Raw genomic sequence first — 21,442 nt, forward strand, 5'->3', positions numbered from 1 at the left:
AGTAAAATTTTCTCTAACAAACCCAAACTCTTCCTCCATTAGCAAGCTATTGTAATGGTGCCACCTCTTTTTCTAGCCTGCTCCTCCATCGACAAGCTACTGCTACGGCGCTGTCTCTTCATCATCCTCCTTCTTCTTCATTAATCTCCTCCTCTCAAATTGCTGTTTGCCTTTGTTACTGGGCTCATTTACAGTCATATATAAAGTTGATTAATAGGATAGATATTAAGAATAAATCAGTAATTAGTTTAGTCTATGATATAAAATATAATTTTAATAAATAATATTTATATTTTAGAATATAGTTATTATAATATTTAACTGTTATTTATGAAATAATGAATTATATTTTAGAAAAAGGTGGTTTAAGAATTGTGCTTGCCTTCACAAACCAAAATTAATTAAAATCGGCCCCACCCGTGGTTTGCACTGGTGACTGGTCTATCCTTATTCGAGTATCCGACCAAAGACCTTAAACCCTGTCCCCTCTGCAATCCAACCGCCCCAGTTCAAAACGCCTCTCTTGAAACATAGCCGTTAGCCCTCCTTGCTCCGCTCCGGTGCTCCCAAAACTAGAGCTAAGAAGAAACCAGCGAGGGGAAATCCTCAGCTGAGAAAGAAGCAGCCATGGGAAGACTTAGCGCCAAATACGACTACGAGAGACTCCGAAACGCTCGGATCTCTGAGAACAAGGTTTCCTTTTTCCCTCCCCTTCATCATCTCTACTCTTTAATGGGTTTCTTTTATACCTTCTCACGAAAACTTTCACGTCTTTTAAAACCTCCATGTCCAAACGTGAAGGCGAGGATGGAGTCACTCGGAATTCACCGCAGTGCCGACGAGCTTAGTCTCATTCTTTCTTCTACCCAATCCGCCGACGGTAGTAGTAGCACCTTGAAGAGGAATAAGAAAGTAAGAAATCTTGAAGACACTCCTCTTCGCCGATCAGATCGCTTGAAGGGACTATTCCAAGACCCAGATGCCTCTTCGCATGTTCGCCGCTCCGATCGTTTAAAAGGAAAGACTGTGGAATTGGATGCCGTATCCATACAAGGTTGCCTCTTTTCTCTTCTTTGTATACTGCGAAAAGTTATACGTTTGTTATATGACGAAATGAGCAATTCATTTTAGTTCCTGCGAGGAAAAGAGCGACAAACATTATATATGCAGTTCGGAGGAGGCTTCTTTTGGGGAGGTGTGAAAGCAAAGGAAGGGGAAGTATTTATGATCCTGTGTTGGGAATTTGCTGCCATTTTTGCAGGTAAATTTAGGTTCTTTTACTGCTGATTTATTTGCTTATCGATTTTTTTTTTCTCTTTGGGTTTATTTATCGAATCATTATGCCTGAAGACAGGCAGAAGAAATTATGCGGAGAAGAAGACTGCAAGCGCTGCGGCGATGGAGATGTGAATCAGCCATGCATAGGTAAAAGATCACCTCCACATTGTTCTTTCTCAAATGTTCGTCTCAGATGGTTAGACAAAGCTTTTTACAAGGCAATGGTTGACAGGAAAAACTGAATGCTCGGTCTGCCATTCTTCTAATGGTATACTCTGTCGCGCTTGTCTCAAAGTTAGATATGGTGAAGGTATGCTGGTTTGGTGTCATGCAATATATATATTACAATGATTTTTCTTGCATTTTTATGTCTGCCTAGCTTAGATTTCCATAGCGGTTACTGTGGTAAATATGAATTCATTCACTGTGATATTTAAATGCTCTTACATCTATGTCAGTTTTTGTCATTGTAAACACCTCAACTTCATTGCCTCCATGTCCGATTTATCGGCACTAGTATGCGCTTGGATTGTAATAGTTGTTGTATGCTAATCTGAACTCTGAAACTTCCAGAAATGGAGGAAGTTAGGATGAAGAAGGATTGGACGTGTCCTCATTGCACTGAAGAGAAAGGGATAAACAAATTCTGGATATGTAACAGGTAAGCACCATCAGAACAGGTATCTGATCTTTTGCACAAGTCTTTTTGAGCATCAAATCTTTTCAGTGCAATTGAATTCCAGCAGTGAGCAATATTGTAGTGAGAGCTAGTCACTGTTTCGGGTACTAATTCTGCGTAAATATATATGTTATAGCTCTCTTTGTTTGAAGAAGCGAAAGATGGTGCCAACCGGAATTGCGATTTACCAAGGTATTTCTTGTTTTCAGTTCTTCCTATCCAAGTAATCTCTTTTTGAGAATTGTGATATCTAATTCGGTATTCTCGGTTCTCTCGCTGTCTACATTAACAGCTCGGGAGCAAGGCTATAAATCGGTCGCACATCTGCTTATGGACAAACTGAAACACGAGGCGATTCAGCAATGACTGTAACAGGCTTAAAAACATTCATCTGCATCTGAAAATTTGACTCTTAACAATAGAAGAGAATTGATATATGAAACAGAAAAATGGCCAAAAGCTAACATTTGAAGGTTAATTTTTTCGCATACTGGTTAATTATTATCCATTGGAATTGCATTTCAGCAATGTTTCTTCTGTCTGTCACTAGTTTGAATCCTATAATTCCCTTTATGGAGATAATTAAGCACTACATTCTCCTACACATTTAAAACATTATGGGCATCGGAATAAGGCTGGTTGGCATGATGGCTATATACAATTATGCCCACTTATGCCTGCCTGTGGGCTACATGCAGAACCTGCTGACACATAAAAGAACTCCATATCAGGGGGGGGGGGGGCTTATTATGTTGATGGCCATCTTAATCTATATTCTATGGCAAACTCGCTTTTTATCCATCTTTTTGTTGGAAAAAAAAAGCCTTGTGGAAGAAATTCTGAGGACATAAATTGTAAAAGGTGCATAATGTGTAGGATTTGACAATCCACTTAGAGCTTTTGACGAAACTAGCCTCTTTCAGACTTTTTCTAACTGAAATAACAGTCAAGTTTTGTTAGAAACTTTGAGGTCAAATAGGAGTGGGTACACACAATAATAATGATGGATTGACTGGAATTAAAAAGACTTAGAGTACCTTAATATCATATATTTACTTAAATAAATTTATAAAAAAGTGAATGAAAATTAATTTTAAAGTGACTATCATGGTAATAAAAAAATAAAGAAAAATAAGTTTAGTATTGTATTGAGTATTTGAGAAATATTAGTAGGATACATAAGTGTTAAGTTTCTCATAGCTTTGGGTACTAAAATGTAGTCTATGAGTTTATTTAATTTAAAATTTATTTTGGATCGATTATTTTTTACTTTTAGAATCATATTATTACCGACAACAAATTCAGCATTTTATCTAAGAAAAGAAAACGTTAACATGTTTAGTATCTTCTTCTTACATATAAGACGCTATTCTAGTCACCATTTTAAAAGAAATAAGAGGATAAAACATACTTAAGTAAATCTACCAGTATTTTCTCTGAATCTTTTTAAATAAACTGCTGATAAGTTCAGTAATTCACACATACAAAAATGCTGATAAGATTAACATCTTATTTCACAAATTTATTAGTATTTATATCTAAATCAGCGTTTTACTAACGGTTATAGTAAAACACATAATTTTTTAATATTAAGTTTAAAAGGATGGTTTATTTCTGTAACAGAAGTTTTGAGACTGGATCTAGTGTAGTCAAAAGCTCGTCAGCCTTGGGCCCAGGATGTGGAAAACTAAAAGAGTAGATAAGATGTCAGCTGTAGTAGCTAGGAGGACCATTATTGCAATATTTGGTTAATTTAATAATTTTTAAAATTTAGAAGTGAAATAGTATAGGTACGTGGTAAAATATTTTTAACCCTTATTTTTAATTGTTGGTGTTAAATCTGCCACCGTCCTCACTACTCTCCCCCTCCCTCCCCTTTTAACACAAACATCCCTTTCCAAGTCGTCACCTACCTTTCTCTCTTCTCTCCTCTCTCTCCTCTGGTCCTCCTCCCCCCCTGCGCTATAATAGAAAAGGTATCTCTTCTGGAAGGAGTGGTTCGCCTGCTTCTTTCTTCTTCTCTCTCTCTCTCTCTCTCTCTCTCTCTCTCTCTCTCTCTCTCTCTCTCTCTCTCTCTCTTCACGAGAAGGGGCGAATCAAACCCCTTTGCCCTCGGAATCGGTTAACCCTCTCTTTCTCTCTCTCGCCTTTCTCCTTACTTGCCGCAATTCCTTTCCATCTCCCTCTCCCTCTTCTTCTTCTTCTTCTTCTTCTTCTTCTTCTTCTTCTTCTTCTTCTCCGTCTTGGTCTTGGAGGTACGACTTCTAGTCTCCCCGAAGCGGAAACTTGGAAGAAAAGGTAGACAAGAATGGGCTCCGAAGGATCACGGGTCGTCGGTGCGTTTCTGACCGCCTCTTTCTGTTTTCATTTTTGAGAGTCTAATTCTAGTTGGAAGGTTTTGGTGCTATACTTGTTTCTTTTCTTGTGAGGTGATTTTGGGAATTGGGTATTGGCCAATTTGACGTGGATGTGCTTACGAGACCGAAAGTTTTGATTTTGTTTGCATTTAATGATCGATTTGCCTGCTAATTTTCTTCCTATTTATTTGGATTTGGGTTTGAGTTTTGAGTGTCTAATATTAGATATCTGATAACAAGTTGGGAACTTTTGGGCGCTTGTGAGTACTTGACTTGCTTGGAGAGTACTGCTGAAGAGATTTCTGGTATTAACAGCATCGTTGGTATTCGAGTCTTTGGAGTGGAGTTTTGTCTACTTGTTACGGAGATTGATGGTATCTTGGAAATGACGCTGGCATGGAAAAGAAGAGGGATGAAATTTAGATGCTTTACACTCAAGAATGGGCAAATTGTTGAGTGTCCCTTTGGAAAGGAATATTGCCGATCAAGTGGAGTATCTGAAGTGGAAGGATGGGGATTGTTGATTTTGTTGAGACAATTATTGCTTCTGGTGCCACTTTTCCTATAAGGTCTTTAATTCTTTTGTTTGAGCGTATAATATTAATAGATGTTCTCCACGAGTACATCTGATTTAAGGCATTCTAGAATCCTTTGGGTCCATTCTCAGCTTCTTTTTGCCATTTTTGGCACGATCCTTTATAATGTTATTTCCTCTTTTGCATTAGGTTACACCATCCACTTGCCATAGCAGGTTAGGATAGTTAGGGTGCTGATTAGCTACATCTCATTTGCTGTATGACCACTTTGAACTTTTTATATGATCTTAAAAAGGGGGTCAATTATGAATAACTGCAGGGCAACTGGCATATTTTCTCTGGTCAGTGTTGGAATACTTTCTAATGTAGTGACAATTTGGGTAATTCTGCATGAAGAAACTAAAATTGGATAGAGGCCGGTGGCTAACACGAGACACATTCTGGCACCTGTTGTGTAGGCACATAGCATGGCTGGTCGTGTCACAACTCCAGTAGCATGTCCTAAGATGCGATTTGTAGTTTCGTTAAGATTTTTTTTTCCCTCTTAATTGACTAGGAAATACTTAAAAAGGCTTTATTTAAGATTTTCAAACTAAATGATCAACTTTGAACATGTTAATGCTTGAATTAATCTCTTATACCACTACTTTACAAAGGAAGGCAGTTCACGAATAATTACTATACGCAAGTAATATTTATAAAAAGTTATACGTTGAACTATTGAAGCTCGTCTAATTTAATGATATGCTTTATAATCTGATTCGTTCATTGTAGAAGTATTAGTTTCTGTAGAGTTAATATCTTTGTGAGCTAGCTCAAACTATAAGCTCATTGTTTCCAAAATTTCTATGGTTTTGTTTGAAAAACTGAAAGAAGGGAAACAGTAAAATTTGGAGCAAAGAAATAAAAAAGTCTGATGATTTTGATGTCTATCTAACAAAAGAGAGAAGAAAAATAAATTAAAAACTTTCCTATCTCCTCCCCAGTTAAACTCTTGTTTCGATTCTCCTCCCTTCACCTCTTGTTGAGCTTGCAATGAAGATTTTAAGCTCAAGAGACTCCTCACAGTGTTTGTTAGTTCCTACCAAAACTTGAGTTGCCTTTCACTTGTATCGGCTGGCATGGGGTGATACAAGATGGCACTTGACGGTATCTATGATACCCTCAATTGTCGGTGCCAACATCTTCTTAGCATGGTCAACTTTCATTGTTTTATTGGATCTAAATTTATCTATGACTCTTGTTTTGCTGCATTACACATATTGAGCAGCTTGCTGCGTGGGTAATGGGTTGCATCTAAAGTTGGTGAAGTATGCTCTTTTACACCAAGACATGTCTTTTGGTCATTATCAGTAATACTTATATTATTGTACCACTAAAATTTACTTTCAAATACTAATCCCTATCTTTTGGTCCTTTTTGGTTTGGCCTATCTTACTGTGTAATAAGAATTGCTTTCAAATATTCTAGATAAGATGCATTGGATTTGACTTTTGCATATCGGAGATGTACTAGGTAAGAAAGTAATAGTACTACCTATATGGATGTACTAAGTTGCAAAGAACCACTATATGCATGAATTGATGCATTTATTTTTACTAGTTGTACTTTACTAAGTCTTCACGTTAGGATATGGGACATCTATACATACATTTTTGCCTTTAGTTCTTCTATTCTTCTCGTAAAATAGTTCGACTCACATTCAAGAGCTTTATGCAGAAGTGGTGGTTAGTGTGTTTGAGTGAGCTGAAGTGGTGGTTGATTTACGATTTGGATCTAGAAAACTGTTCATGAGCTATCTGTGATGGTTCAGATGTGCGTGCTTGAAATATTGGCATTTATGAATGCATTGTGTCTTATTTCTTCTTATTTGTTAGTTAGTACATTGTTTGACTTTTGTATGCTTTTTAGTAAATCCCGACTCCTTTCATGAGGAATAAACTTTAAATATTTGCTCCAAAGATGTTCTCTGTGGGGCAGCATATGTGCAAGTTTGACGGCATACTCTGTTATATTGCATTTAAGAGTGTAAAGTTTTTGTTGCCACAAGCAAACTGAAGATCTTGATTAGGAAAGCCATTTAAATTAAGGAATTCATATATTTAGTAGTTTCTGTGTCTGCATGTCATTACAAAATGAACGTCAAGTATAGAACACTACAATGCTAAACTTTCTCACATCCTTGAAATTTGGACCAATCACTATCTTTGTTATTACTTGTGATCTTTCTGCAAAACAAACTGAAACATATTTATAGTAATATAGTGGGCATGATTTCCTAATACTTACTGAATATTTATAAACAGTGTGTCTGTGAACATTTACCATTGTCCAGATCGTCATTGTGTATTTGGTTAGCTAGAAAACTTGGTTTGATAGCATCTCAGATTATGACGGACCTATTGCAACACCATGATATGCAATTTCATCTTAAAGCATTGTACAGCATGACAGGTAGTAAAAAACACGAGCTTATTATCTACATTCCTTCTTAACCTTTATAACATCACTTTCCTTGGCAGCCATCATATATGATATGTATTCTCTCTGTGGGAGTGTGTTTGTTTGTCTCCCTTCATATCAGGAATTCCATGTTCATGCCATATATAACGTAAACAAACAAATCATCTGCAATTGGAGTTACTTTTTTTTTTTAACAAAATCAAGTTTTAGAATATTATACTATTTCTACTTATCTCTTACATAAATTTGTGAAGTGGGCTGGACAAATTAGTATGCTGGTTCGGCACTTCCCATATAATTGAGTTTTTTTTAAAAACTTATTTCAGCATATCTAGAGATGGACAGTTTATTTCTTTGCACCATATGTAACATATGTGAGCATCCAAATGCATGCCACTAAGACAATAGTGTGTTAATTGTATTTCTGTTTGTGCAGTTCCTAGGAACTTCAGATTGCTAGAAGAACTTGAGAGAGGTGAGAAGGGAATTGGTGATGGAACAGTCAGCTATGGAATGGTTGATGCTGATGACATTTTAATGCGCTCATGGACTGGGACCATCATTGGTCCTCACAATGTACAATTCTAATTTCACTATCCATAAGTTTCCGAAATTTCATTATTATTTTAGCAATGGAAATAAAGAGAATATTATATCTTTTCATTTACAGACCGTTCATGAGGGACGAATATATCAATTGAAGCTGTTCTGCGATACAGACTATCCAGATAAACCACCAACAGTGCGATTCCAGACTCGGATAAATATGACTTGTGTGAATCAAGAAACTGGAGTGGTACATACTGGGTTAAATTTTGTCACCTCCTTGCAACTTTTTGATAGATCTACCAATACTACCAGATTATGTTGTAACTTTTCCAGGTAGAACCAAGTCTATTTCCTATGCTTGCAAACTGGCAGAGAGAGTACACAATGGAAGACATACTTACCAATTTGAAGAAGGAGATGTCATCTCCTCAGAACAGGAAGCTATACCAGCCTCCTGAAGGTACCCAATATTTTCTTACTGTAACCAAATGTTAGGCCCCTTTCATTTGACATTGCTACAATCTTTAACTGGAATATGCAGGCAATGATGAGCAAAGGATGGAACAGAAAGGGTTGGTGCTTAGGTGTGCTATCCTTTAACAAGACAAGAGAAGAATGTGGCAAAAATGTACATAAACTTTTAAAAAAGGGTTACATCAACGAGGGAATCTAATCTCGCACTGTTTGCAAACCAGTGCGTGCCAATTTATGTTGATCTTGAGCTGTAGTATTTTCTACAATAAGTTATATGTGCTAGTTTGTTGTGCATAAAGAGTACCCTGAGTATAATAAGTTTATAATCTTTCTAGTAGCAGTCTGTGTAATAAGATCAACTCTTAATATTTCAACTTCATCCATCTTTTGGACAATTCTCTCTCTCTCTCTCTCTCTCTCTCTCTCTCTCTCTTCTTTTTAAAATAAACTTCTTGGAAGTGGGAAATCTAAAGAAACTACTTAAGATTATTTACGAGTATAACTTGGATTGATAAAGGTAGGATATAACATCATCTTCCATCATGACGAAAAGTTTAAACCAAGAATAATTACTCAAGTAAATAATTTAAATTTTTTTGGATCAACATAGGCCGGGAAAAGCGGATCATGCACTAGAAATGCTAGTTGGGCATTGCTGTCCGTCCGTCCGTCCGTCCATTGGTCAGTTCGAAAAGAGAGTACTTCCACCCAATGCTAAGTGGCTACGATCTCAGATCACGTGCAGTGGGTGGTACAACATAGTGACATCCAACGGCGCTGCTGCTGCTGCTGCTGGTGGTCCCTCTATATCTCATTATTATTATTATTACTATTATTATTATTATTAAGTTTTGAAGAAAGAAAATTTTACAAATAACATCCTATATTATATCTATTTTATAATTCATACTTTGTCTTTGTCTTTTAAGGTTTTTGTAACTCTGAACTTTACTTTTTTTTCTTATATTTTTTATTTATTAAACGATAATAGTAAAAAAAAATATTCCGTTATAATATATAAAGTCATAAGAGGAGTTAGGAAGGAGAAAAAATAATAACGAGGGTATTTTAGTAATTTGATTAATATTTGTTAGTTAAAATAACGTCAGAGTGTAATACTAGAATTATAGAGAAAAAAATGATCGGATTATACGCAAGGTACGAACTACAAAATAAATAAAATATAGGATGTGATTTATAAAATGTCTTTGATGTAAATTCGAGGTTATATTTCACTAGCTTGTAGTGCATGTAAAATCAATATTTTACTTCTTAGAAAAAAATTATCAATTAGATTGATTGAACTTATTAGCAATTTATTTAGGTTTTTTTTATATAAAATGTTGATAGATTTTAACCAAGTCTAAGTCTAAAGTCTAACATTTTTTTTTTATTGCTACAAATGAAATGCTGATGAAATCAGTGACCTCTATATTAGAAGAAGAAGAAGCTAAACTTATTATCACTTTCTTTTCTTAGATCAAATGGTGATAAGTTCTATTTTTCTTTCTCTTTTTCCCAAAAACTTATGAGATCCTAAACTTAATACTAAACTTGTTTAGAGAAATAATAAATGCAAAGAAGAACTATAATTATACTTTATTAGATTCAGTGTCATACAACACCCCACCAATGATAACAAAAGGATTCAATTCTACGCCTCTTAGGTGCAATTTGTTAAGTAGTTTAAGGGGGGTCAAACTAATGCTAGCATGATTAATCCTTGTTATATATAAGATAAACAATTAAATCAACTCTTTCAAGTAAAAGACCGTAGTGAGTTTAAATCATGCGCATATAAAATAATTCACTAAATAATGTTGATGAACTGGCTTAGTAAATGTTAGTTGAAAGTGAAGCTTTCCTTGTACTTTCCCTGGGAGGGCTGCCCCTCAAAACAAGCAGATGATCTCAATCTTTCACCTGGATCTTTCTGTCACCAAAGTGCTTTGATCAAATAATACTTTGTTAGAGAAAGAAGAAGGATCTCAAAAGAGTGAGCAATCTAACTAACTAGGGAGAAGAATGGCACATAAAAAGATAGATGAAGTCCTTTTAAAGGGCATGGGTCCTCAATTAGTGGCATTGCATTGCCCCCAATTTGTCTTCTCTCACTACCTACTGAGTTGACTATGGAGATGAGTTAGGTGACATTAGGTGGGACAAGTTCCTGTAATCCTCCAGAGTTTATCATGCAGTTTAGGAACTATGAATTGGTATTTAGATAATTTTCTATCAGAATATTATATGTACATAGTTTAAGCTCGTTAATAGAATACCATCAATTTAACTGAGTAGTATTGATATATAATTTGAACCGACGGCGCATATATTGGAAAGAGAAAAATATGGATAAAAAACAAACTCGGTCCAATCATTTTAGAAACATGACAATATTTAGTGAGTGGAAAAACAGATCATATAAGATTACGGTAGTTGAGTATAATATATATTCTTTTTTATTTTTGAAAAATGAATTATATATATATATATATATATATATATATATATATATTCTATCAAATAACTCGTACCAAGTTGCAAATTTTGAAAAAGGGCCTTTTAAATTTCATCCAGCAAAATTAGACCGTGACCACCAATCATGGCCGTCCAACCTGATCCATGGGACAGCTGTCAGCATCATGCCACCACATGGGATTCCGTTGTTTAGCTGTCACTCGCAGTCACCAACAACTCCTCACGCCATCCTCGTCATTCCTAGTTGTACATAATCACAGCCCTCTGATCATGATCAGGCGGCTAAGACACGAAGAGGTCTCCTCCGTCGGATCATGTGCAACCAAGGGTGCACCAACGGCAGTCCGCTCTGGGAAACCGCCCCCCCCCTCCCCCTGCCGACTCTGCCGTCCAATAATCCAACTGCCGTCGCGCTGCCGTTAAGTCTAAAATGGCCACGTGGAGGAGGGAAGAGGCACATGAAAAGTAGACCGCTGAATGGGACCCTACTAATCTGTGAAAGAGCAGGAGCCAATAGTGGAAGATAGCATAGAAGAGGGCGTCAAATCCGTTTGGGTGTGGAGAGGTTTCGACTCAAAAAGTAAACGCCGAAAGAAAGGAAGGTTTGCCGCCACCTGCCAACCCGGAGACTCCTCCGTCTTCAAATATTTATCCAATGCTTGTTGACAAATGTGAGGTTATCCTAAAATCAAATAAAGATAAAGAGGAGGTAATTTAAAAGAAAAGAATAAAAAGGTATTATTAAAGTACACAGGTAAACCACGATGTTAGGAAATCTTAGTTTATATATAATAAGATTATAATCCCTTCATTTTTTTTTCTCGTCTAATTTTTGTGTATAAAATATAAAAATACTCGCTATTTATTTATTTATTTATTTATCTCTCTCTCTGTTTCTCTATATACGTTAGACGTTAGACGTTAGACGTTCGACGTTAGTTAATAATTAGATAAGGAAAGCTTTTTAGGGTTTTATAGGAGGAGCGGCACAGAGAGACACACTAAAAGGTCTCATCAGTCACACCACTTTTCTCTTTGTCTCTTCCCTCCATTCCTCTCTGCCTGCGGGGTCCGGTCACCGCTCCTCCCCCCCGCCCCCAATGGCGTCACCGCCATTACTCCTCCTCCTCCTGCCTCTGCTACTCTTCCTCTCGTTGCTGCCCACCGGGACCCCAGATCTCGCCGCCGACAGTGCCGCCCTCCTCGCCTTCTCCGCCGCTGTCGGCCGCTCGACCCTCCAGTGGAACTCCAGCACGCCGACGTGCTCGTGGCAGGGCGTCTCCTGCGAATTCGGCCGCGTCGTCGTGATCCGGCTCCCTGGCTCCCGGCTCCTTGGCCAGATCCCTGTCGGAATCCTAGGTAACCTCACCGCGCTCCGCACCCTAAGCCTCCGGTTTAATGCCCTCTCCGGCAGTCTCCCGTCGGACCTCGGTAACTGCGTCGAGCTCCGGAACGTCTACCTGCAAGAAAACCGCTTCAGCGGAGAGATCCCGGCGAGTCTCTTCTCCCTCGGTAACCTCGTTCGGCTCGACCTTGCTGGGAACAACTTCACCGGGGGGATCTCTCTGGGGTTCAACAACCTCACTCGGCTTGCGACGCTCTACCTAGAGGGTAACAGCCTATCCGGCGAGATCCCGGACCTGGATCTCCCGAGTCTGGCCCAGTTCAACGTCTCCTCCAACCAGCTCAACGGATCCATCCCCTCCCGCCTCCGGAAGATGCCGGCGTCCGCGTTCTTGAACACCGGGCTCTGCGGTGGGCCGCTTGGGCCCTGCCCCGGTGAGATCTCGCCGTCGCCAGCCGAGTCACCGTCGGGAACCGCCGGAGGCGGCGACGGAGCAGGGAGCAAAAAGGACAAGAAGCTCTCCGGAGGTGCGATCGCCGGAATCGCTATCGGATCTGCCGTCGGAGTCCTACTCGTGCTCGCTCTCCTCATCCTACTCTGCCGGAGAAGCGGCGGCGGAAGGAAGACCAGATCTTTAGATGCTGTGGCGGCTAAGCCACCAGACTCTGCGGCGTTTGCGGCGGATGGAAGAGACAAAGGACTACCTGACGGAGGGAGCGGGAGCGCCATGGCAGCGCCGCCGGCTGTTGCGGCGGCTGTGGCAAAGGGGGAGGTAACGGGGAAGAAGCTGGTGTTCTTCGGAAAAGGGTCCGCGCCGTTTGATCTGGAGGACTTGCTTAGGGCTTCGGCAGAGGTGCTCGGGAAGGGAACATTTGGGACTGCATACAAGGCGGTGCTCGAGATGGGGACGACAGTGGCGGTGAAGCGGCTCAAAGATGTGAATTTGCCGGAGAGGGAATTCAGGGAGAAGATTGAGGCCGTAGGGGCCTTGGAGCATGAGAATCTCGTGCCGCTGCGAGCCTATTACTTTAGCAAGGATGAAAAGCTCCTCGTCTACGACTACATGGCCACCGGAAGCCTCTCTGCTCTCTTGCATGGTGAGTTAAATCCAATATCTTGGCTAATTTTGTTAAATATATTGTTTTGATTTCTGGACTGGGAGTTATATGTGGATAATTGGACAATGTGGCTAGGATTGGTAGTTACACTTTTGACTATTTCCTTTTCTTATATTGTGTTTATAATAGTATGTTTCTATGTAATTTGATGAATATTTTCTTGGGGTTGGGGTTTGATTCCAAGCTGGGCTTGAATTTAATTTCTGTGTTCAAAAATTAATTCAAAGTGAATCATGAACAGTATTTAGGACAATTGGACTATTACGACATTGTAGATACAGTTCGTCCCTGGTGAATTATTTTTCCATAGTTCCTGAACACGAGTCAAATTATACAAATCCTAGAACGAATCTTGCTAATTTTAAACTTGTTGCTAGTTTGATTTATTTAGGATCATCAAGATGCTTGTTAAATTGCCTGAGATTGGTTCAGCTTTATACAAACTCAATAATGATCAGGTTATTTGAATCAAGCAAAAATTTCTATTGAGTTCTGTTCTTGAAATCAAGTTCAACCCACCTTTTCTGTACCCAGTTTAAGGAGCCCAGCTTGATTACACCCGTTATTCCTTTTTTTTTTCTTTTCAAAATTCATATGTTCGGTTTTGGTGTTTGAGATGTATTAATCTTTTTTATATATCTGATTGTTTTTAATTCATAAGCTTGTATTTTTTTTTCCCCTGTGGTACTCATAGCTTTGAGAAAAGCTTATTCAATGTTTGATTATACCTCCATTCTCCCAAGCACCAATTGCAAGATTTGCTATGCTTTTGTACACAATTATTTCAATGTTGCTTAACATTTTCTAAGGATCTGCATGCTTTGTATCAGCAGAGATTTGTTATATTATACTTGAGTCTCAAAGTTCCACATGTACAAGGATTATCTGAGAGGCCATTCTTCTTACTACAATTTACTTATTTTTATCTTATCCTCAACAACAGGGAACAGAGGTTCAGGCAGGACCCCTCTCAACTGGGAGACAAGATCAAACATTGCCCTTGCAGCTGCCCGTGGCATTGAGTACATTCATTCAACAAGCCAGTTAGCCTCCCATGGCAACATCAAGTCCTCCAACATCCTCCTAACCAAGTCATTCGAAGCGCGTGTATCAGACCATGGCCTTGCTAATCTCGTTGGTCCTGTCTCCTCTACAACCAGAGTAGCAGGCTACCGTGCTCCAGAGGTCACTGACCCACGAAGGGTCTCCCAAAAGGCTGACGTGTACAGCTTTGGTGTGCTCCTGCTTGAGCTTCTCACGGGCAAAGCCCCGACGCAGGCTCTCCTCAATGATGAGGGTGTCGACCTGCCAAGGTGGGTTCAGTCTGTTGTCAAAGAGGAGTGGACAGCAGAGGTGTTTGACATGGAGCTGCTGAGATATCAGAATGTAGAGGAGGAGATGGTACAACTTCTTCAGCTTGCAATAGACTGTTCTGCACAGTACCCAGACAAGCGTCCGTCAATGTCTGAGGTCGTGGCCCGAATAGAGGAGATCAGGAATTTGAACTCAAGGCTGGCAGATGAGGACCAGCAGATCCTTGAAGATGGTGATGACAGGTCTTCCATGAGGACCGATGGATCGACAGAAGGAATCAAGCATTCAGGAACCGGATCTTAAAAGGGTCATCAAGAAGTAGACCAACTACAGCCAGCATTTGAGTTCACGGTTTAGTGAATCTGATGCCTGTTCTTCTTCGACTATTTTTAGCTTGCTTCTGTTGATTTAGTAAACTATGCATGTGGATCTCTTCTTTTCTTTTCTTTTCTTTTTCTCTTTTTTTCCCCCCTCTTTGCCTGTTAATCTTTCTTTTTCATTATGCCATTCTATAGCACATGTTGTTATTCTCTTCTGATTTTTGGGAGGGAACTTGTGCTGTGTCTATGATCAATGCCATTTTCTTACATCATTATTATCTGGGTCACCTTCCCTTCCCTCTTCTCCCTATCTTTGGTTAATAAACTCGTTGCAATTAGTTTTCCTTGTTTATAACTTTGCTGCAGCTTTGACAATTGTGAGCTCTTCTGATTGGAAATTGCAAGGCAGATGAGGTGGTTGTAGAATTCACTCTAAATAGCCAAAACAAGGAACAACGACAATGTCGACCTATCTTTGATTACTATTGTGTGTAAATGGTTGTTGGTTGAGTTGATATTCTTGGTGCAATTTGGAGCAGTCTTTCTTTGGTTGTGCCCCAAGTTTGGTGAAGGTTTTGGAAATTGTGACTTGGCTGTGCAGTCGTCAAGAAGCAATGCACAAGTAGTTGTGGGTTGTGTGGGGTCTCTCTTCTTTTATTTCTGTTTGGTGTATCTGATGTGTGCTGGATGTCTTAATGGTGGTTAATAGGTGTTGGTAATGGAGTCTGGTGGGTTGGCTCCATGTGGTTTGCATTCAAGTGGTGTTATATTAAATTTTAGATTATGTTCATTCTCCTTGCTCATTGAGATTGATTTCATAATAAGAAAGCTCTTCAGACTGTGAGCTGGATTGGTTTAATACTTAATACTTTACTGTTTGTTCCCCCCTGGCAGTGTTAATTTATTAGTGAAGGTGCTATGTCTTTATTGTGCCCTTTTGTGTCTTTAATTTAAGCATAATGTAACTAGCATAATAAGAAAGCTCTTCACACAGTGAGCTGGATTGGTTTAATACTTAATACTTTACTGTTTGCTTCCCCCCTGGCAGTGTTAAATTAGTAGTGAAGGTGCTATGTCTTTATTGTGCCCTTTTGTGTCTTTAATTTAAGCAAAATGTAAGTAGCATAAGACTTTGGCCACCCTACGCCGTGATAGAAGTCATAAATTCAACTCCCTTTGTATATATTGGGATTCATATTTAGTAAATTTTTTGTAAAAAGTCCTAGTTTAAATTTGTTATTATTTATTTAAAAGTGTTTTTTTAAGTGAAAAATAAAAGCTTCTTATCTTATAAATCCCAAGTGATAACTTGGTTCGACACACAATATAGCGTACTATTTTAGTTTCATCTTTCAAAGACTTTTTGGCCTTTTTCTTTTCTTCCACCATGGCATCAAGATGATGGCTATTAATGAGTGACAATTTCCTTCCATACATTGAAAGTTGCATTTAGTAGATGAGTTTAGCTTGAACTACCCACAATTTCTCCCCTAACGACCACCAACTTAAGCCTATTTACTTAATTTCTAGAAGTTGATGGCCATTGATTGTTTCTTTGAGTAGAATCTATCAAAGATAAAGATGGACTATATCACTCTCAGCCGTAGTTAGCAAGTGTTTTACTGGAAAGACAAAGTAAAGATGAATCTTTAGTTAGCCAAGTGTTTAAGTAAAGAATGGAAAAAAATAACCTTCTTTTCGTCTGGTAGAGAAAAAGAAAGTTGAAAGCTAAAAGAGATTGATACCAAAGCGAAAGACAGGATGACATTTCATGTGATTACTAGTACTGGTGATAGAAAGTGTTAAAAGAGAGAGAGAGAGAGAGAATACTCTGCATTGGTTCTTCATGCTTTTGTCTCCATTCATTAGAAATCTGGGACCTCATGTTAAAATTTAAATTGATATAAGGTAGATCTAGGGGTGCTCATCTGGCCTGCAAACCCGAACCCAAACCCGACTCGGGCTTGACTCAAAAAAATTGGGCTACTATATGGGCTGGATCCTGGCTTCTCAGCTCGAACCCGACCCAAGGGTGATCAGGTCCGGTCGTCGGTCTAGGTTGCAACTAATGTCAACAATTTTTAGCTAAACCTGACTCGATCCGACCTGACCCGACCCAATGAGTAGTGCATGATTCCTAGGTGCATATTACCTAGAATTGATGAACCTTGCTACCTGCATATGAGCTATAAAAGAAACTTTAGAGAGCCTCTTCAAATTTCTTTAATGTAGAAGATTTGAAATTATCTAAGGCAATCTCCAATATCAAGGGAAAAACAACAAAAAAAAAAAAAAGAAAGAAGAAAAGAACAACTCAATGCAACAATGCTATCAGTTGCAGGGTTGACAAGATCTTAGTGGACCCTGTTCTGATTCCAATCACCATACGAGATGACACATTGGCATGCAAGCAAGAACTTCCTCTTTACTACTTCAAAGAAATGGAGTCATATTTCGGTTATTCTGGTAGAGGCCTTATCCCATTCTGCCACTTGATACAATGGCATTAAAGTATATTATTCCTATTTGGCTATCATGGCTCATCTTATTCTTCCATTTGATAGAGTACCAACAAAGCATAATTAGCATCAAGTTGGCATTGTATTTTTCTAAAAGGAAGTTGACCAAACTGCAACAATTACTTCCATAAATGTTCCTCAAACTTTTCAAAGCAATGGTACTGAATTCCCTTCACACAAAAAAAAGTCCATCCAACAAGGTTGAAACACCCCTTTGCCATTATTTATTAGTGTTCATATTTAGATATTGCTTCTAGGATGTTATCTTTAGTATTCATGGGATTTTCCTTGTCCTCATAATAACCTCAAAGTTGCAAATTATTTCTCCAGTTTGAAGAAAGCATCTGTAGAGTGGAAAAAGGTACAGGGTAATTCAGCTTTCATGTTCTCATCTTTGCAACATTTAGTTGTTTCATGTCTGAAAAGGGGTACTGGGAGGAATTTATTCCTCATCTGCAACTCAACAACCAAGAAACTTACTGAATAAAGTCGCCCAAATTAAGCTTCAAAAAGAGTAGTAAAGGTTGTTCCTTTCTGCAACTCGATAACTTTTGCAAAATAAGAGTATAGACTAGAAGAAAAGGAGCAAGATAATCGAATGGAAGGGGTGTCGAAACAAAAGGAACACTGGATTCCATTTCAGCCAAATTATGTTTGACACATGACATAGGCAATAATGATTCACCGTAAAAATGCGAAGACATTTATTTCAGTAATCATTCAGAAGATAGAATGGAAGGCAAGATTAACAATCGACTTCTTCCACCTGCCTTCCGCTATTTCCTACTACATCACAATTGACAATCACTCGGTCGCAGCTATTACAGCAATGGCAATCTGAACATTTTGACACATAGAAAGGAAGACAAATTCCATGTTGGAACATCAGAGTTGCAGATATGTTGCACTTATGGTTTCCAGAGGATGGTAGTCTCTGCAATCATGGAAGTGACCACATATGGATCCATGTTGGAAGCAGGCCTTCGGTCTTCGAAATAACCTGACGGAAAATAAAAATCACTTTAGTCTGAGATATAAGCAAGAAAAAGTATGAGCAATAGAACAAGTAACATTATCTCATGAACTACTGATACTGACCTTTGCCATTCTTCTCCGTGTCGCGGCCAACCCTAATAGATGCGCCACGATTGGCGACACCCTGCAAAAGATGAGAACAAGGCAGTCAGTGCACAAGATAAACTTATAACAATGTAGTCTAACTCAGGAAGTTAAAAAGTATACTTACCCATTTGAAGGTGTTAATGTCAGCAGTCTCATGCCGCCCAGTGAGGCGGCGCTCATTGCCTTCTCCGTATGCAGCAATGTGTTCCTTGTGCCTCTTCCCAAGATTTTCAATTGCTTTCTTTATGATTTCATATCCTCCATCTTTCCTCATAGACTTGGTGCTGGAGTCATCAAAGAAGAGCATTAGATTGTCCTCAACATTAGTACAAAGATACTCAAATTCTTACGTATCACTCAATACAAACAATCTTACCTGTAATTAGTGTGAGCACCAGCACCATTCCAATCTCCCTATCAGCACAAAATAAAGATACCAGCTTTTAAGTAGAAGAAGACATTAATATAAAGGAAGCAAAAGGAACTGTGTCAGCGAAAAGGATGAGAGAAAATAAGCAAAATTAACCTGAATTGGCTTTGGGTCAAAAGAGAGCACAACGCCAGCGATTTCAGTGATCCTCTGTTGTCATCAGAAAAACATATCTTAATAAGGAACCAGTCAATGACTAGATTGAGAACTTGCCACTACAGCATACTGTGGCTTCTCCATTAACTCTGCTATAAATTTACCTCGAGAATGTAACGAGCAACCCACAGTTCATCACCAGCAGAGATGCCGACAGAAGGGCCAACTTGGAATTCCCACTGTAGAGATGACAAAGTAAGCAAATGCTAGAAGAACTAAGAGATAAATTCTTTGATAAGATAAATATAACTAGGAAAAAAATAACTCAATCCTCACCTGGCCTGGCATGACTTCTCCATTAATACCACTAATGTTGATCCCTGCATAGAGAGAGGCCTTGTAATGGGCATCAACTATGTCACGGCCAAAAGCTTTATCGGCACCAGCAGCGCAATAATAAGGGCCCTATTTTTCATATCCATCAAAGAGAACAAGAGAATCAATGCAAAGGAGGGTTCCTTCTGTCAAAAACTTTTTGTTTAACATTTTATATTATTTCCAACAATCTGAAATAAAATTAACAAAGTGCACTGTATAACAACAGAAGTTGGAGTAGCTAATTCATTACCTGAGGGCCAGGGAAGCCTCCTACTGGCCATCCAAGAGGCCATTTCACATCTTTCTGGAGGAGGGTGTACTCCTGCTCAAGTCCATACCTGACAATTGAGGAAAAGAAAAGCTCATAAATTCATGACGAAAAAAAAAATCAAGATGAAAAGCATGAAGAATTAAGAATGCTTATAAATAGTACCAAGTTTCTTCAGCTGCAACATCAGGATGACTAAATATCTTAGCAGCATTATGTCTTTTGTTGGTCGGAATCGGCACTCCTGCCGGTGTATAACAATCACACATGACCTATACAAACAAAAGATGATATATCTTGAGAATTTATTTAATATCTAGAGACTTTCAGAAGAAGAGATAAAATTTACAATTTGAGAGGAGAGTAGCAAATTACTCACAAGAATATTATTTCCCCTCCTGAATGGATCCTTGAAAATTGCTTGAGGGCTTCACACAACGATAAAGAAGGAAGTTGTAAGTATGCGATATGAATATCAAACAAGTAAAGATTATGTAAACAAAATTAAAACATACTATAGGATCACTTCACTGTCCTCTCCTGGAGCTTGACCTGTGCTCGAACCGTCGTAGTTCCACTTAGGAAGCTTGCTGGGATCAGTAACAGGTCCTGGAAGTGTCTGCTCAAAGAAAATTACACATATATCACATAATGAGACAGACAGCAAAATTTGATTAGGAAATAAAACATAAAGGAAAATATCTAGGGTGAGAAAAAAATTTATACCCTTGCTTTGCTCCTCATATCCATGCCAGATCCTCCAATCCTGTAGGACAAAATAAGTAGCCGTATTAGATAAATTATACATGTAAACGGAATTTATAACTAATATACCAAAAAGATGGAGGAAAAATAATAACAAGAAGAATAGCATTTATTCCATGGCAGATAGAACTGTAAGAGCATGTAATCATCTATAGAAGCAAGTAATAAATGAACTCCAATGTGATGGGGCCAAAGCAAAAGAAGCACATTTAAATGATAGGCTAGGATTAATAAAAAAAAAATGTGACCTTGGAATTCTCATAAGAAAGAAATTAGAGGATGAACTGCCAAAGCAACTTAGCACAAAGTAAAGATCTATCACCCAATAACACAAACTGAAATGAATATGGTAAACTGAGGACAAAAGAACCAATAGAGCAAAGCAGAGAAGAGAGAAGCAAAACTAATGCTACAGAACGGAGCAAAGTTCCAATAACCAAGTAAAATGCAAATACCCATTTCCTAAAATCCTACAAAAGGCAAAGCCCAACACTCGTAATGAATAAAACCATCCAAAACAAAACAAAAGGTTGCAAAGCGAGGAACTTTACCAGATGTACTCAGCAATGATCTTGTCAGTGTTGTCAGAGAGGTTGAGGTTGACGAGATCTGTGAGCAGAGCCATGGCTGCGACTTTGAGAGCTCTCACAGATATTAGAAAGAAGAGTGAGAGAGAACAAGATGAACTCTGCCAGGCCGTGGAGAGGCATCCTTTATATGCAGTGAAGCTGCTAATGATGGGAATATTATACTACTATTATTAGTTTCTATTCATAGTTTAAATATGGTTTTATTACTAAGAGTTTGAATAATGCAAACAAAAGAGATATTTTTAAGCCCAACTTGGTATATTAACGGTATCAAAAGAAAATATAAGATAAGCTTTGGTCAACTGCCGGAGCAGGTGGAAAAGCCGGTTTTCCTGACCCGGATTCCCGGTTCACCAATCCTCT

At 38.6% G+C, this 21,442-nt stretch overlaps 4 protein-coding genes across 4 annotated transcripts; 3 read left to right on the plus strand and 1 right to left on the minus strand.

Moving 5' to 3' along the window:
- Positions 1-466: 466 nt before the first annotated feature.
- LOC140774543 (uncharacterized) lies at positions 467-2,436 on the plus strand. Its single transcript, XM_073117579.1, has 8 exons — positions 467-693; positions 802-1,054; positions 1,132-1,261; positions 1,355-1,425; positions 1,511-1,588; positions 1,852-1,939; positions 2,094-2,149; positions 2,250-2,436. Exons 1-8 carry the CDS (start codon positions 628-630, stop codon positions 2,321-2,323), a joined length of 816 nt encoding a protein of 271 aa, XP_072973680.1. The 5' UTR covers positions 467-627; the 3' UTR covers positions 2,324-2,436.
- Positions 2,437-3,884: 1,448 nt separating this feature from the next.
- On the plus strand, positions 3,885-8,731 carry LOC140775072 (ubiquitin-conjugating enzyme E2 variant 1D-like). Its single transcript, XM_073118320.1, has 5 exons — positions 3,885-4,293; positions 7,750-7,889; positions 7,984-8,109; positions 8,196-8,322; positions 8,404-8,731. Exons 1-5 carry the CDS (start codon positions 4,266-4,268, stop codon positions 8,460-8,462), a joined length of 480 nt encoding a protein of 159 aa, XP_072974421.1. The 5' UTR covers positions 3,885-4,265; the 3' UTR covers positions 8,463-8,731.
- A 3,051-nt stretch (positions 8,732-11,782) lies between these two features.
- On the plus strand, positions 11,783-15,208 carry LOC140773466 (probable inactive receptor kinase At1g48480). Its single transcript, XM_073116038.1, has 2 exons — positions 11,783-13,256; positions 14,221-15,208. Exons 1-2 carry the CDS (start codon positions 11,915-11,917, stop codon positions 14,892-14,894), a joined length of 2,016 nt encoding a protein of 671 aa, XP_072972139.1. The 5' UTR covers positions 11,783-11,914; the 3' UTR covers positions 14,895-15,208.
- Positions 15,209-18,040: 2,832 nt separating this feature from the next.
- LOC140774897 (glutamine synthetase nodule isozyme-like) lies at positions 18,041-21,196 on the minus strand. Its single transcript, XM_073118081.1, has 13 exons — positions 21,041-21,196; positions 20,451-20,490; positions 20,240-20,343; positions 20,104-20,152; positions 19,890-19,996; positions 19,707-19,794; positions 19,415-19,543; positions 19,243-19,317; positions 19,079-19,132; positions 18,929-18,966; positions 18,677-18,836; positions 18,529-18,589; positions 18,041-18,430 (listed from the first exon to the last, which is right to left on the minus strand). The coding sequence occupies exons 1-13, from the start codon at positions 21,112-21,114 to the stop codon at positions 18,339-18,341; spliced, it is 1,071 nt and encodes a 356-aa protein (XP_072974182.1). The 5' UTR covers positions 21,115-21,196; the 3' UTR covers positions 18,041-18,338.
- Positions 21,197-21,442: the final 246 nt, after the last annotated feature.

This window comes from Typha angustifolia, chromosome 13 (assembly GCF_048772165.1).
Source record: "Typha angustifolia cultivar Huaian chromosome 13, ASM4877216v1, whole genome shotgun sequence".
Classification (NCBI taxonomy): Eukaryota; Viridiplantae; Streptophyta; class Magnoliopsida; order Poales; family Typhaceae; genus Typha; species Typha angustifolia.

Bases quoted from the DNA above. Each gene is read 5' to 3' on its own strand.
- LOC140775072 (XM_073118320.1), top strand. From the start codon at position 4,266: ATGGGCTCCGAAGGATCACGGGTCGTCG. The intron at 8,110-8,195 runs GTACATACTGGG...TAACTTTTCCAG, and splicing joins TGAATCAAGAAACTGGAGTG to GTAGAACCAAGTCTATTTCC. The intron at 8,323-8,403 runs GTACCCAATATT...TGGAATATGCAG, and splicing joins GCTATACCAGCCTCCTGAAG to GCAATGATGAGCAAAGGATG.
- LOC140774543 (XM_073117579.1), top strand. From the start codon at position 628: ATGGGAAGACTTAGCGCCAAATACGACTACGAGAGACTCCGAAACGCT. The intron at 1,055-1,131 runs GTTGCCTCTTTT...AATTCATTTTAG, and splicing joins GGATGCCGTATCCATACAAG to TTCCTGCGAGGAAAAGAGCG. The intron at 1,940-2,093 runs GTAAGCACCATC...TATATGTTATAG, and splicing joins AAATTCTGGATATGTAACAG to CTCTCTTTGTTTGAAGAAGC.
- LOC140774897 (XM_073118081.1), bottom strand. From the start codon at position 21,114: ATGGCTCTGCTCACAGATCTCGTCAACCTCAACCTCTCTGACAACACT. The intron at 19,795-19,889 runs GTACTATTTATA...CTCAATTGTCAG, and splicing joins GTTGCAGCTGAAGAAACTTG to GTATGGACTTGAGCAGGAGT. The intron at 19,544-19,706 runs GTAATGAATTAG...TATGAAAAATAG, and splicing joins GAGGCTTCCCTGGCCCTCAG to GGCCCTTATTATTGCGCTGC.
- LOC140773466 (XM_073116038.1), top strand. From the start codon at position 11,915: ATGGCGTCACCGCCATTACTCCTCCTCCTCCTGCCTCTGCTACTCTTC. The intron at 13,257-14,220 runs GTGAGTTAAATC...CCTCAACAACAG, and splicing joins CCTCTCTGCTCTCTTGCATG to GGAACAGAGGTTCAGGCAGG.